This window comes from Typha angustifolia, chromosome 7, assembly GCF_048772165.1.
Source record: "Typha angustifolia cultivar Huaian chromosome 7, ASM4877216v1, whole genome shotgun sequence".
Classification (NCBI taxonomy): Eukaryota; Viridiplantae; Streptophyta; class Magnoliopsida; order Poales; family Typhaceae; genus Typha; species Typha angustifolia.
In genome coordinates, this window is record NC_133245.1 from 15,508,993 (window position 1) to 15,523,035 (window position 14,043).

At 36.7% G+C, this 14,043-nt stretch overlaps 1 protein-coding gene across 1 annotated transcript; it reads left to right on the plus strand.

Moving 5' to 3' along the window:
• The first annotated feature begins 5,406 nt into the window (after nt 1-5,406).
• On the plus strand, nt 5,407-11,382 carry LOC140762260 (protein-ribulosamine 3-kinase, chloroplastic). The gene is made up of 9 exons (XM_073099957.1): nt 5,407-5,565; nt 5,812-5,965; nt 6,532-6,622; nt 6,717-6,791; nt 6,869-6,957; nt 8,910-9,028; nt 9,587-9,727; nt 10,276-10,352; nt 11,063-11,382. The coding sequence occupies exons 1-9, from the start codon at nt 5,418-5,420 to the stop codon at nt 11,207-11,209; spliced, it is 1,041 nt and encodes a 346-aa protein (XP_072956058.1). The 5' UTR covers nt 5,407-5,417; the 3' UTR covers nt 11,210-11,382.
• The last annotated feature ends 2,661 nt before the right edge of the window (nt 11,383-14,043 follow it).

The following is a 14,043-nucleotide window of genomic DNA, read 5'->3' on the forward strand; positions in this document are numbered from 1 at the left end:
CCTCATACGCAATATACGTATTATAAGTATTCCTATAAATAATAACACTACCTTATCCATTCCCCAGGTAGTGTTTTAAGTTTATCCCGAATCGAGCTGGAAATTTTAAGCTTCTGACATCTGTATTCGTTGAATTCTTTAGAATGGACTTTTTTTTTCTCCTTATTTATTGTTTGACTTTGTTGCCTTGCGTCATCATCTCATGGTCAACTGGTGTGCGTGCACATAAATGAGCTAATATATATATATATATATAAAGCTAGCTTTAATTAATATTGGATATAATACTACTTGGCTGCATTATTTTTTTTTCTTCTGATCAGGTGATCTGGTTGCTGCATGGGTATAATAAAGTTCGTACGTAGAATTATTGTCACGCATGATCATAAATGACCTGCAACGAATTATGCACTTGAAACCAAGGTCTAATATTGCAAAATAGGGTTATTTACAGTACATATGCATCCATAGCGTATATAGCTTGACCAAACCAAAACAATCCATGGATGGTTTCTAGTCAGAGAGATGATCAAAATGCCACCATAGTGATTACTCCTATTGGATGTTTTACTTGACTTTCAAAAGTTGAAACATGAACTGGATCAAAGTTAGTATGCGTGCGGTGCACAAATTGAAAGAAGCGCCAGTTTTTATTTTTTTTGAAGTTTGATTTCAAGGGTTGATTTTTGCTTGGAGTCTATGTAGGGTTACTATTTGAGTTATGCAGCGGCGTTAGAGGGACTCGTTTTCTTCGGTGAATGGTTCTCAATCAATTTATTTGTTTGAGGCAGGACAAAATAAGAGAAAGAAAATCCACACGACCGTAATAGTTCGTTGATCTCTCAAGGACGTCATTTTCATTGACAAAATAAAATGTATATTTTTCCAAAGGACTGAATACTGACGTTAACGGAGCACGTTAAGATAGGGCCATACCAACAAGAATGAAAATACTATATATTCATTATTGTTATTATATATATATATATATATATATAGATGTACAATTTGGTGATGTTAACATTGCCACTCTTTTAATTTTCTCTTTATGTTAGTACTCCCTGAAATAAAGAAAGAAAAAATAAAGCTTCCTCTAAATTTGTCTCGTCTTTGTTAACATATGGAAAGCCTGGTCCAATCCTTTTCGTGGGTGTTGGGCTTAGCGCCAATGGACTATAGCTCGGAGAAGGCCGGTCCATGATGGGCCATTAACAGCGCTCTGTTTGGGCTCCGATTGAGGGGCCATGGGCTTTAGTGGCCCATGGGAACTTTGATGGGATTCTTCGGATAGTAACCTAAATTACTATATTCCCTAAGTATCGAAGATACAAATTAGATATTTGAGATATTTATATTTATTTTCTAAATATATATAGATGTGGCACGGGTTCGACTCACCTCAAGCCCAGCCGAGTTGAAGTTAAATAATATTTTAAGCTCGAAATTAATTTCGAGCGGATCCAACCTATTTAGGCTTCAGTTATTTACACTCCTAAATATATAAAAGTTTATGATATAATTACTAAAATTTATAGACAATTAGTATATATAAAAAAAGTTTTTGCATCACTACTAATATATTATCCCTTGTTTCTATGCAGCCATTTTATTTTTATTTTTATTTAGAGAGGTTTTGATTTGAAAGACAAGGTAGCCCCCATGTGTTACTACTGTACGTACATGCCTAGATATTTTTATCCTAATACCTTTGTTGTCTCTTGGCATAACTATTGACTCATTATTGAGCCAAAGAATCTTCCTTTTTCTCTTTTTAAACTTTCTAAAGACTAAAACTCAAAATAATATCTCCATATTATTACTATATGAAGACCCTCCTCACCCCCCCCTATACAACCTACCTACCACATATCATAAGCCCCTCCCCCTAAGCAAGTAAGAAAGAAGGAAAGAGACGCCCCCACGCCGCCTGCCGCCGCGCGGGCCCCGCCTTCCACAGTGACTCTTGTGGAACGTTTGATTCCAATCGCTAAGATTCAAGTCTTTCTCTGTCCCTCTCTGACCATTACTTGCCATCTCTCCCAAAGCTATTTACAAGATCCCAAATCCCAAATCCCATCCCACTGCTAAATGGATGCTTACCATTCCCATCCACAATCCCGAGCCACCGTTTTCGGCGGCGGCGGCGGCGGTGGTGGCGACGGTTTGAGATAGAGTGGGGAAGAAGAAGAGGAGGAGGAGGAGGAGATAGGTGTAATAAGAGATAGAAAGAGGTAGGTAGGGTGAAGGATTTCGCGATGTTGGGTTCGGGATTGAACCTAGTCTCCACCGTCATCGGGTTCGGTATGAGCGCTACCTTTATCGTGTTCGTTTGCGCGCGACTCATCTGCGGTCGGATCCGGTCCAACGAGTCTCGCGCCGCCCCGTTCGATATCGAGCTCCAGTCCGATCTCGACGAGCCGGTTAGTTCCCACTCACCTTTCTGAACCCTCGATAATTATTTGTGTTTTTCCTTTTTCTTTTCTATAGAGTTTTATGAATCAGGAGGAGGAGGAATAAGGTTTGGAGAAGAACATGGTCCATGAAACTAATAATTGACGGGATAAGAACACGGCCCCCCCTTCGAAAACGGATGGGCCCACATCTTTAAGTCTTTAATTGTGCTGTTTAATGCTTTATAGTGAATAATTTAGCTATTTCTAGGAAATATCTAGTTTCTACAAAAATTTATATTTAGTGATCTAGCTACATATAGAAGACTCTTAAGATATTAGTTGCAATTCTCCAAGGTATATTGGATGGCCTTTTGGATGCTTTTATCTTTGCAGTCAGTCGTTTGCCACATCTAAGAGAGGTTGAAGTGCTCGTTGATGATGCTTCTGCTGAGTATCACTTCATAACTAAAGTAGCAAATCAATTGCTTAGTGTTTTTTTTTTAAGGAAAGAGACTTCTCTCTGGTGAAATATAAACTTATGTACAATATGCAGAGGCATCTCTTATCCTTTCATTACTTGATGTGCAAGACAAGTTTGTTGGGAAGAGGCAAAATGTTTCTGTGTTAATATCTTAAGTTGCTCGGAGAAAAATCCACTTTGGCTTGTGTTTGGATGGTTGAACTATTGCCAAAAGGATCTAAGTTTATGTTAACATGTCAAATATGTTGATTCTTTATTAGTCATAACTTGGTGGAAGTGTTTTACCAAAGTCTGCCCCAGCAGCTTTTCTTCCAAGTAGACGATAAGTAGCATTTGCATGCAAGGGAATTATGATTCCAATTGACATTTATTTATTTGCAACTTTGGCCAATAGTCAGAACATGCAATTAGTGGCTTGGAACCTGTTGCTGTTGCTGCTATTCCAAAAATGAAGTACAACAGGGACGCTTTCCGTTCCAAAGAAGATGCCCAGTAAGTGGCTCTGTATTGTGGACTTCCTTTTTTGATATGTTGCCTCTGCTATTGCATACTGCATCATGTAATTGTCAACTCCCTTTCTTGATATGTTGCTTCTGCTATTGCATACTACACAAAATACGCAGTCACAATTGAGTTTGAATACAAGACATTATTGTTTATTAGAAGGAAAAAAAATTTATTTGAAATTTGCCAAAGTTCCTTCTGCTCTCAATATAATTGTAATAAAGTAATAAAGCCATCCATGGCAATCTCCCAGTGCCTTCGGCCTGCACTGAATTGTGCCATGATGACTCATGAAAAACTTGTCTGCTGTCAAATTGCATCCACTGTGCAGACTTTTTCCTCCATGCTTATCATTGTGAGAGCTAGACTAGTATTTTTTTCTCTTCAACGACATCTTTTGATTGTCGACAGAGTGCGCTCAAATTCTTTTCCTCATCCATTCATTTCTCACTGGACACCATTACTAGCTTTGTTACATATGAAAATTTATGTGAACAGGGATGTGCAATTACTTGATTTGAGGAAATGTTCTTGGTACCATGAGTATGTTTTAAAATGTCGGTTTCTCTGAAAAATAAAAAAAAGTTTAAATGTGCATAGTGTTTTATGGACGCAGACTACAAAGAATGGATTGTTAGCCATGTACAGTTAAGAGTTGATTTTTTTTCTTTTTATATGTCAGGTCTCGATGATTGCAAGGCATTCTAGTTGTCATGAAGTATCTAACATGTCATGACATTCTTTTAGCACATTAAGTCTTTCAGTTATATATTTATATGATGGATTCAGTTATTACTATATTGAATGCTTTAGCTCAGAGTGGTGCTTCCATAGGGGCTCCTCCCAGCTTTTGTTACTTGTCATTGATGGCGAGTATAAAAAAGATCTTGTTCTTCTTTCTGCGCATATGCTGCAACTCTAACTGTCCTTTTCTTTTTTTTACTTCAGTTAATCTTTACGCAGAAGAGAAAAAGGAAAGTTTTATCTTTCCCAAAAATTTACTGTCATTTTTGCTCCAACAGGTGTTCAATTTGTTTAGGAGAATACGAAGAGAAAGAGATGCTCCGTATCATGCCGACATGCCGTCATAACTTTCATCTTGCCTGCATAGATGAATGGTTGCAGAAACAGCCAACTTGTCCGATCTGTCGTCTACCACTAGGTGACATATTTGAAGCAAAATATGCTTCAGCTTCTGCACTCAGAGCCTCTGACGGTCAGTCTAACCAATGGCTACATCCCAGCCATGTCCGTTCAGAAGGCAGAGAAGATAGCCACATTCGACATGAATCCGTGTCTGTGGTTGTTGCTGTTCCACAAGAAATACAAGAATCCAGAAGGTAGTCAGGCTGTGATGATTAGATTCAGAGACTGATGAACCCTTACTGGTGCATCTCAAAATTTCCCATCTGAGCCAGTTTACAGCTACAGAGACACAAATGATCTTTCTTGGCAGTAACAGGCATGATATTTGTTATGGATTTCGATTTATCAACAATTGCAGAAGTCGATCTGAAAGCCCTATGGATACAAGAGATGCAGGGAGTGACTTTGTACGCTTGAGTCTAGTCATCCCTTTATGAGTGGGAGCAGCGAAATTATGCTGCTAGGCGACTTAGTCTGTAAAGCTAGTGACTTTTGATTTTTATCAATGCTTTTGAGTTGCTTGCTTGTTATTTTATACTTATGCCTTATTGGATATCATTATATATCTGAAAGATTATCAGGACAACCTTTTAAACCGAAGGACGGGAAAAATTTCTAGTTATGGCAATTAGATAATGATGATAGCAATTGGATTATTATTGTTATTATTATTGGATGATAAAAAATTAAAAAGAAGGGAAAAGTGGTAATAGCCACTGGCATAGTGCTCTTCTTTTAGTTAAGAGGACTCATATTCAATGAGATTTCTTAGGTTCAAAGCAATTCTAGGAGGGTTTTAAGGTTCGAATTCTGGATAGTATTTAGTGGAACAATATTAAGTTATTATTCTTTTTTAACAAATAAATAATAAAATAAATAAAGGTGATAAGTGGATGTCGAGTGGGAGAGTCCCTGGGATTTGTGGCGGACGAGGGATGACGCGCGCGGGAGTACTCTACGCCGCCCTTCCTCCGAACCCTTTCCCTTCTTCTCGCCGCTCGTCTCGCGCCAAATCTCGACGCGCTCGTCCCTTCTCGATCAGTGAGTATCAAATCCCTTCTCAATCACCACAATTCTGTAATAAAAAATCCCGAGATTTGTCATCCAAATCAATTCTTTCATCTCTTTATCACTTCCTTTTAGAATGCGAATCTGAGAGACTGTTTGATGTTTTTGCTAGCATTGCTTGAGATCGAAGCAGTTATTATGTATTTTTTTTAAAAAAAATTAAGAAGCTGTTATTATTTCTCTAGGTTGATAAATTTTCTTACTTTTCTCAATTGGCAGTGTCGGCATTAAGTGACGATCCGATTCGCGGATGGATTCTCACGGAAGGGAAGGCTACTCAGATTACACGGATCAGTCCCATTGGGGGAGGCTGCATCAACCATGCGAGCCGCTATGATACTGATTCCGGTTCCTTCTTCGTGAAGACGAACAGGCATGCCTTGCTTCAAAATCCTGTATAAGAGTCAAGTTTCTTCAAATTTCGTATATTATAGTGAGACTAGAGACATATTATAGCGGATACTTATTTACGGTTAATTTTCTTTTTTTTTTTCAGATTGATTCATGTTTTCTTGGATTTATACTTATGGTGACTTCAAAAGAGTTTTTTTTTTTCTTTTTCCTGTTTTTGCTAAAACTATTTTTGAAACGTGGTTGCCTGTTGTATAACGAGGCCAGTAGAGTGGAGATATTGCAAGACCTAATCTACCAACATTGATAGTTAGATAGCTCTTCGTTGCATCAGAAGCAGCACTTGGGCTCTTCCCATGTTGTGTGTCGTCAAACTTTTTCTGGTTCTAGGATCTCTTTATCTTCTATCAGTAATACTTACAAATAGCTTAAAGGAAATGTGTTCAATTTAATTTTAACAGAAGTATTCATACATATCTTGAAGTATACGATTGCCTGTTTCTAGATCTGTTCTTGCTTCGTTTGTTTTTTTTTATTTCACAAGCAAACTGTGGTTAATAACAATATCTTTTTTGTTACTTGGTTCAGAAAAATTGGAACATCCATGTTTGAAGGGGAGGCCCTTGGTTTGCGTGCAATGTATGACACCAAATCAATTCGTGTTCCCATGCCGTATAAGGTGGATAACGTGCAATTTATTTGTAGTTTCCTATGAAATTTCTCCAGTACACCCTTTAGCTATTAAGTAAATTATTTTGACATCTGAGTTGTAGGTTGGACCTTTACCAACAGGTGGTTCCTTTATCATAATGGAATTTATTGAGTTTGGCCCTTCTAGGGGAAGTCAGGTGATACTAGTGTATCAATACTTCCTCTAAAGCACGCAGAGAAGTTGATCTTTGTTTAACAGAATATCTGTCCTCAGTCAGTTTTAGGAAGAAAGCTTGCTGAAATGCATAAAGCTGCAAAATCTGATAAGGGCTTTGGTTTTCATGTCGACAATACTATTGGCAGGTGAATTTTCTTCTCTTAAACTGGTTAACCTTTTAAGATCATTTTAAGATTTGCAATTAGGGGTAGCAATTGTGTTGTGTTAACACTAACATGAACACAACTCATTTGTTAAACAAATTGAAATTCTAAACACGAATGTGACCTTTCACATGTCAATGTATAGATTAATCAAGCTGGATGAAAAAAATGTATAGCTTGACAATAACAACATTTTAGATGGACCAAATGACTTTTCGCATATCAATGTATAGATATATAAAGTTGGATCAAAACAATGTATATGTATTTCTCTTTTGAAACTTCTATGCTGATACTGTTGTATGTAAAGCATTGAATGAAGGAATGATTGCCAACAAGCAAAAACACAATAAGCGAGCTTGCCAATTGAATAGAAAGTCAATGTTGAAATTATGTAAGTAAGAGTAATCACTAATCAGTTAGGTTGACAGAATATAAAATAAATTCCACTGCTAAATATGCCCATCATGATCTCATATTAGTTTTAAAGACAATTAAGTGCATATATGATATTGAATTCCATACAGTCCTAGGCGCCAATTAAGTGCATATATGATATTGAATAGTCTTTGAAAGACTGATATTGTGGTATGTCCATTTGACATGTGCTAGCAATTGGGTGATTGGGTCATCCTGAGCAGTCCTAGACACCAATTAAGTTGGCATTCCTCAAAGAATTCACATAATCAACATACTAACTAATAAATACCTCACCTTACAATATTAGTTTCCCAAATTGATCAAAGGATCGATTTCTTACGGTAATGTTGTCCTGCAGCCTCATTCGTAGCTCATCATTCTCTTTCCCCAAATCATCGCAAGATTCCATGACCCTCTCAAGACCTTTTTCATATAGACCTGCAAGTGCAGCGGGCCTTCAAATCCTTTGTACCCCCTGATGACCATCTCCTCCTCACTGCATTTCCTCAATCCTTGGGCAGTCATGCTCTCATCCATCTATCATCTACATCAGAAGGGAAAAGAAAAAAAAAAAACTGGCACAACCTCAAATATGGAAAAAAAAAACAACCCCTAACGAAGAAATAAATAGACATCGAACAAAAGGATTATTAAAAAAACATTTTACCTAGTATTGCTCCAATTAATAGTTGCAAAGGCCCTGCGCTCCTCGATGACAGATCTGATCTTAGAGGCATCAGATAAATCGATGGTTTGTAGATGGCTTCGTATGGGCGATCTCTGACGCATATTGGTTTCCCGTCATTGTCTCTTCTCCGGCAAGAGCTAGGATTTCAGACAAGATGAGGAGGTGCCATCTATTTTTACCAGTCACATAAGAAAGAGAAGAATGACAGAATAAAAGAGATAGGACTAGCGCAAAAGCTGTCTAACTTACATAGGGTATATGAGATGGGTTAATAGGGTTGGCGGGTTAACCGAACCAAATTCAACCCAGTATAATTAAACGGGTTGGAATTGGGTTAGTAGTGTAAACACAAACAGAATATGATTATTAAATGAGTTGACTCGTTTATGACACTAATCCGATTAGATTAAACCATAACCCATTTAAGATGAAGCAATGGCGTATCCTGCTCTGTTATAGTAGCGGAAGCCAGGCCAGGGATCTTAGTAGTGGAAATATCAAGTTATCGAGTCAGGTTGACTTTTGCCACTCCTACTTACAATTTTCTTAGAGACCTCATGTTACATTTAGTTGATGTTTTCCATACATGCAAAAAGTGGTTCTTAAAAGTCTCATGGCATCTCTCTGCTTCCTTTATTGGAATTGTATCACCATTACATAACCCTTTCTTCATGTTGTAGGCTTTCCTGCTTTTCCTTTGCCCAATCCTAGTATGGGGCTCTGCATATAGTTGTTGATCATCAATACTGCAATCCTACATGTAGTTAGTTATTGTTTAAGCACGCAACATTAACACTTCCAAGCTCATCTGACTGTCCTGTTGTAGTACTCCACAGATAAACACTTGGACTTCCGACTGGATTGAGTTCTTTGCTGAGCATAGATTGGGCTACCAACTAAAGTTAGCGTTCAACCAGTTTGGGGACTCTAGCATATATGAAAAAGGTACGAGTATTGAAATAGTAACATACCAAAATAGTACATGCATTATTAGTAGTTTTATTGCATCATGAGGAAGTAGCTGAGATCTTGGTTTGCAGTAAGCTGCATGTTGTTTCACCCACCATGCTAGGCTCTTTCCATAATTCTTATTATAAGATATATATATTCATAGTTAACTTCACCATTCATGATGATAAATTAAATCCCTACTGGTGAATTATAATCATTTCGCTAGTTAGGTTAGTTGTGCTTTTCTTTGAGTTGCCTTTGGAAGAGCCATATACTTTGCCAATAACTGGAAGATGCTCACTCCCTTTGGCAAAAGCGTTAGCTAAGACTCGAGGCTCTATTGTCCCATCTGTCAGTGAATTTGGGTCTGAGGTAATTTCTGGTTACAAATAACTGCATATATTTTTTTAAAAAAATTAGATGTTGATTGATGAAAATCAGGAGGTATAGCATCATGTTAAAGCTAGTGAACCGAGATATTATGATCAAGTTATTGGTCCCTGGTAATAAGTTCCTCTTGTCACTTTCAACTTTCCAATATCCCTTGAACAGGTCAACGTTTGTTGAAGAACATGGGAGCTCTTTTCGAAGATGTCGTAATTGAGCCATGCTTACTACATGGGGACTTGTGGAGTGGAAACATTAGCTCTGATAAGAATGGTGATCCTGTTATATTGGATCCAGCATGTTACTGTAAGTTTTGCTCAGTACTTATTTACTGCTTCTGAATCTGAAGGTTGACCAAGTGATAAATAAAAAACTTCTAATCCTTAAATTCTATTAAAAGACATCTATTTTAATCCCAATTAATTTTATTAGAGTGGAAAACAGCAATTGTTAATCAAAGCAATTTTACTTATCAAAAATGTCCATGCACCAAGGATAATGTGACTATGTGCTATCATGTCAATGACAAGGATTCTAAGATTTCAGACATGCTAATTTAATGTTTAGAGTTCTCTCAAAGTTTACTATTGAACTAATTTGACATTGTGGATAAGAGCTGGACTACAAACTTTTTGTTAATATTTGACGAAACGGTGCAACCTTTCCACCTCTGGATTTGTTTTTCAGAATCCAAAGACATGAGCAATGAGTAAAAGATGTTAACTTTGTCTAAAGTTTTTAACATAAAATTTATAGTCCGAACTTCATGTTGATCTTATGCCATGCTATAGAATGTGTCCTAAAAGCAATTTTCTCCTTGTAATAATTTATCCATTTTCTTTATGTATCCACAGATGGGCACAATGAGGCAGAGTTTGGAATGTCCTGGTGTGCTGGATTTGGCGGGTCCTTTTATAATTCATACTTTGAGGTATCTCCTTTCTCATCATGTAAGTGATAAATAACAGAAGCAAGTAAACTTCACCTGGAAGCTTTGGAAACAAACTTCTACCTATATGGAACAGATAGCAAGAATGGATGTGTACAGTTGACTGATATTATGGTAGTTCTTAAATGTCAAAGGTGCTCTAGTAGTAAGAAGTCTTAAATTTTAGAAAAGAAAATTTGGAATATTGCAAGAATGGACTTCCTTATAAGGGTGGTGCTACTGTGCAAGAATGTTCTGCACTCTAGCCTTCAATACGAAGGTCAATTGATGTCACCAAAATTTGTGCGTGATTGAGATAAACACATGGCTGCTATAATTGATGGTGTTACTTGTCAGTTTATTTCTTCAGAAGCAAGTATCATCCTTCTTGGAAACTAGTGCATCTTTCTTGGAAACTAGTGGATGATGGATGGTGGATGATGGATGATGCACAGTTGCCTTTTCTGAAGTTAGATAGATGTGTACCATAGTGCTTGAGATGTGTGAGTTGACATCATAGTTCTGTTTATTTGAAGACAAACTGTACACTATCACTTGGAGAAACACAACCATCATTTGTTGATCTTATACTCTGGTGCCTATTTTTTGCATTCTTCTACTCCTCATTTCTCTGAATGTAAGATATACTGTCAACTTATCCATTTTTTGGGCAGAACTATTGACATCTTTTATTGGCATAATTTTGTATGCAGGTGATGCCAAAACAGCCAGGATTTGAGAACAGGAGGGACCTGTACATGCTCTACCATTACTTGAATCACTACAATCTTTTTGGTTCAGGATACCGATCGTCAGCCATGTCGATCATCGATGACTACTTACGGATGCTAAAAGCTTAAAGCATCCTCTGGTACAAAACCACTTCCAAGTTATTGTAACTGTTGTGAAAAAAAAAAAAAGAAACTGGAATTCACTTGAATATATTTACGAACTTTGTTTTCGATTCCTTTTGGGCTTTGGAAAGATCAGCATTACAAACTTGGTGGGCTTCCCAGGACCCTAATGTTGAATAGATTTATTCTGATATAAACCTTCTTACACTGATATAATCTCTCGTCTTTTCTATATATCTAATACATAACTATTTTTCTGCGGAAAGTCACTTTAATCACTATCTCTTTCATCTTCCTTCTTTCTCCTCTCATCTCATAGTTTAATTATTTATCAAACTACTATTTTAATTTTATGTTATATTAATATATAACTAAACACTATAATTTATAAATTTTCTTTTATTAGCACAAACCAAAATTGAAATAATTGTAACAGTGTTGATCTTATTCTTATTTCTGCAAGTAAATCGTGTAGGGCTTATAAGGAGCCAGCATGGCATATCAGGTAGAGGTAAGGCTTACAAGGAGCCAGCATGGCATCTGGTTCACGTAAGCTGGCCCGTGGGCCATGGCATGGGTCATATCAAATGTCCGTATCTAATCTGCTGGTGATTTCAATTTGTTTTGAATTACAGTTGACAACCTACCGAAAGAGATAGAATATATAAATATATATATATATATAGTACTATTATTAAATTCCACATTCATTAAATACCTCCTCCATAAGTGATAAGGGTACAATCACAGAGAGTTTTCTAAAATAAATATAATTTAGGGTGATGAATAGTACTATTTTTTTATAGACTCCTCTGGCCGTCGTAGAGAACTATTAAAGCCAGTCGTACTCTCTCTCTCTCTGTCTCTCTCTCTCTCTCTCTCCTTCCAATAGTATCTTTCATGCTTATGCTAATTATGTTTCGATTATGAGTCCCAGTCGATCTTGAGAAGAGATCTACGTGAATGGGTAATCTGTAACCGTGGTTAGTAATTAATGCAAAGCCTCTTTTTATTATTCCTTTCACTTATGGAACGACGCCAATACCAATATAGTTTTTTTTACTAGCAGGAGAAATTATATCGATATAAATTATTCCAGTGTTTAGACGTCTACTATATAGTATGTAATAATTATACTTTGTTGTCATATAAAGTCAAAATTATAGTTTAATTAATAATTAAAGTAAATTTTATAATAGATATATAAAGAGAATAGAGAGAAAAATAGGGAAAAAAAAAAGATAAGAGTAATTGAAATAATACTCTATTAAAAGTGTAAATGAGCTAAGCTTGAACGAGCTATGCTTAATTGAATTCTGCTCAAAATTAATAAAAATTTATTATAATTGAGTTCGAGTTCTAAACAAGCTCAATCATACAAGCTGGCCTAGGTTGATATTAGCCGCCAAAGATAATTTAATGCATTTAGAGAGAATGCTAGTCATTATATTATATGAGCTCTATCGAGTTTTTGATATGAGATTAATCAGCTAAAAGATTCTCTTTGAAAAAACTAGTAAATAAACAGAGTAAATTATAAATCGAACCCAAGTTGGCTAGTTTACTATCTTTATCAATTGTGCTGCACAAAACTTATACATCTATTTTTTATCCATATATATAACACCATCTGCCAAGCTCGCAAGCCGATGAGCTTTTTATTGATAGTCTTTTAAGTTTAAATGGTTATTTACTAGCAATACTAGTATAAAAGAGTTATACCGGAATAAACATTTTCTTTCTATTAAGAAGAATATCTGCTAACCCAACTAAGTTATATTGCATTTCGAAGAGACATATCTCCCCCAGAAGGTCAAAATAAAGGACACAAATCAAATCAAACAGAGGAAGAAAATTAGCCCATTCTGAATAAAAAAAGAGACTTAAATCTACCTCTACTAGCTGCCCAATGACAGCGGCCTAATTGTAATTGCAATCCTTGTAAATATAAACAAAAGTACGAAGGCCAGAGTGAGATATTAGTTTTCTGCACTGAGCAATGATATTCTTGATGCACCAAAGAATTTCTTCAAACCGATTGACTACCGTGATGATCTCCCAAGAGGGAGAATCGCCGTTCAAGGGTTGTCCCCAGGCAAAGAGCAGAATGCCCCAGGTGATGGATGATATCTGCCTACCAACACAGTCCCCAGCTCTAGCACTCTTTGACTGCTGGACAAAGGAGGCTTCAAGTCTTGCCTTGCCATCTTCAGTTAATCCATCGATCGACGTGAGTAGACTAGTCCGACTCCGAACTAACCCAAAGAACGCGTTTTAATGCAAACTGGATTCACCTCACCTCACCTCACCTCACTGGAGAAACACTGGATAATCCAATTCCAGATGGCCCGCGATAAGGAGTGAATTGTGATGCTAGGAATATTAAGTTAAACATTTATATATGCAACAGCTACTGTTTCCAACTTAGATAGCTACGGTCTTAGAGAATTTTCTGGCTCTCATCTTTAATGATCAATTAATGAAGGGGAGAAGGTTATGGTGGACCAACCAATCCATCAATAGACAATAGGTAGATGCCACTTGCCTTTTAAAATAAAACCACGTCGCAAAAATGTCTTAGAGATAGTTGCATTTTTTCTTTTTTTAATTTCCTTGTCGATAATCACGAGTCTCCAGTGAAACTATGTGTGTGTGTATATTGAAAATAGTCTTTAACTTGGTAATATAATTAATTAGTAAAGTAATTTGGCATAGTGTATCAAGTCTGTATAATCCTCTCCGTACTCAATCGGTCGGCGTCGCTGCTGACATCATGAGCTCCAACTATCCAATAGAAAGGCGCCACATAGACGACAAGATCTTTGTAGCCGACTAGGATC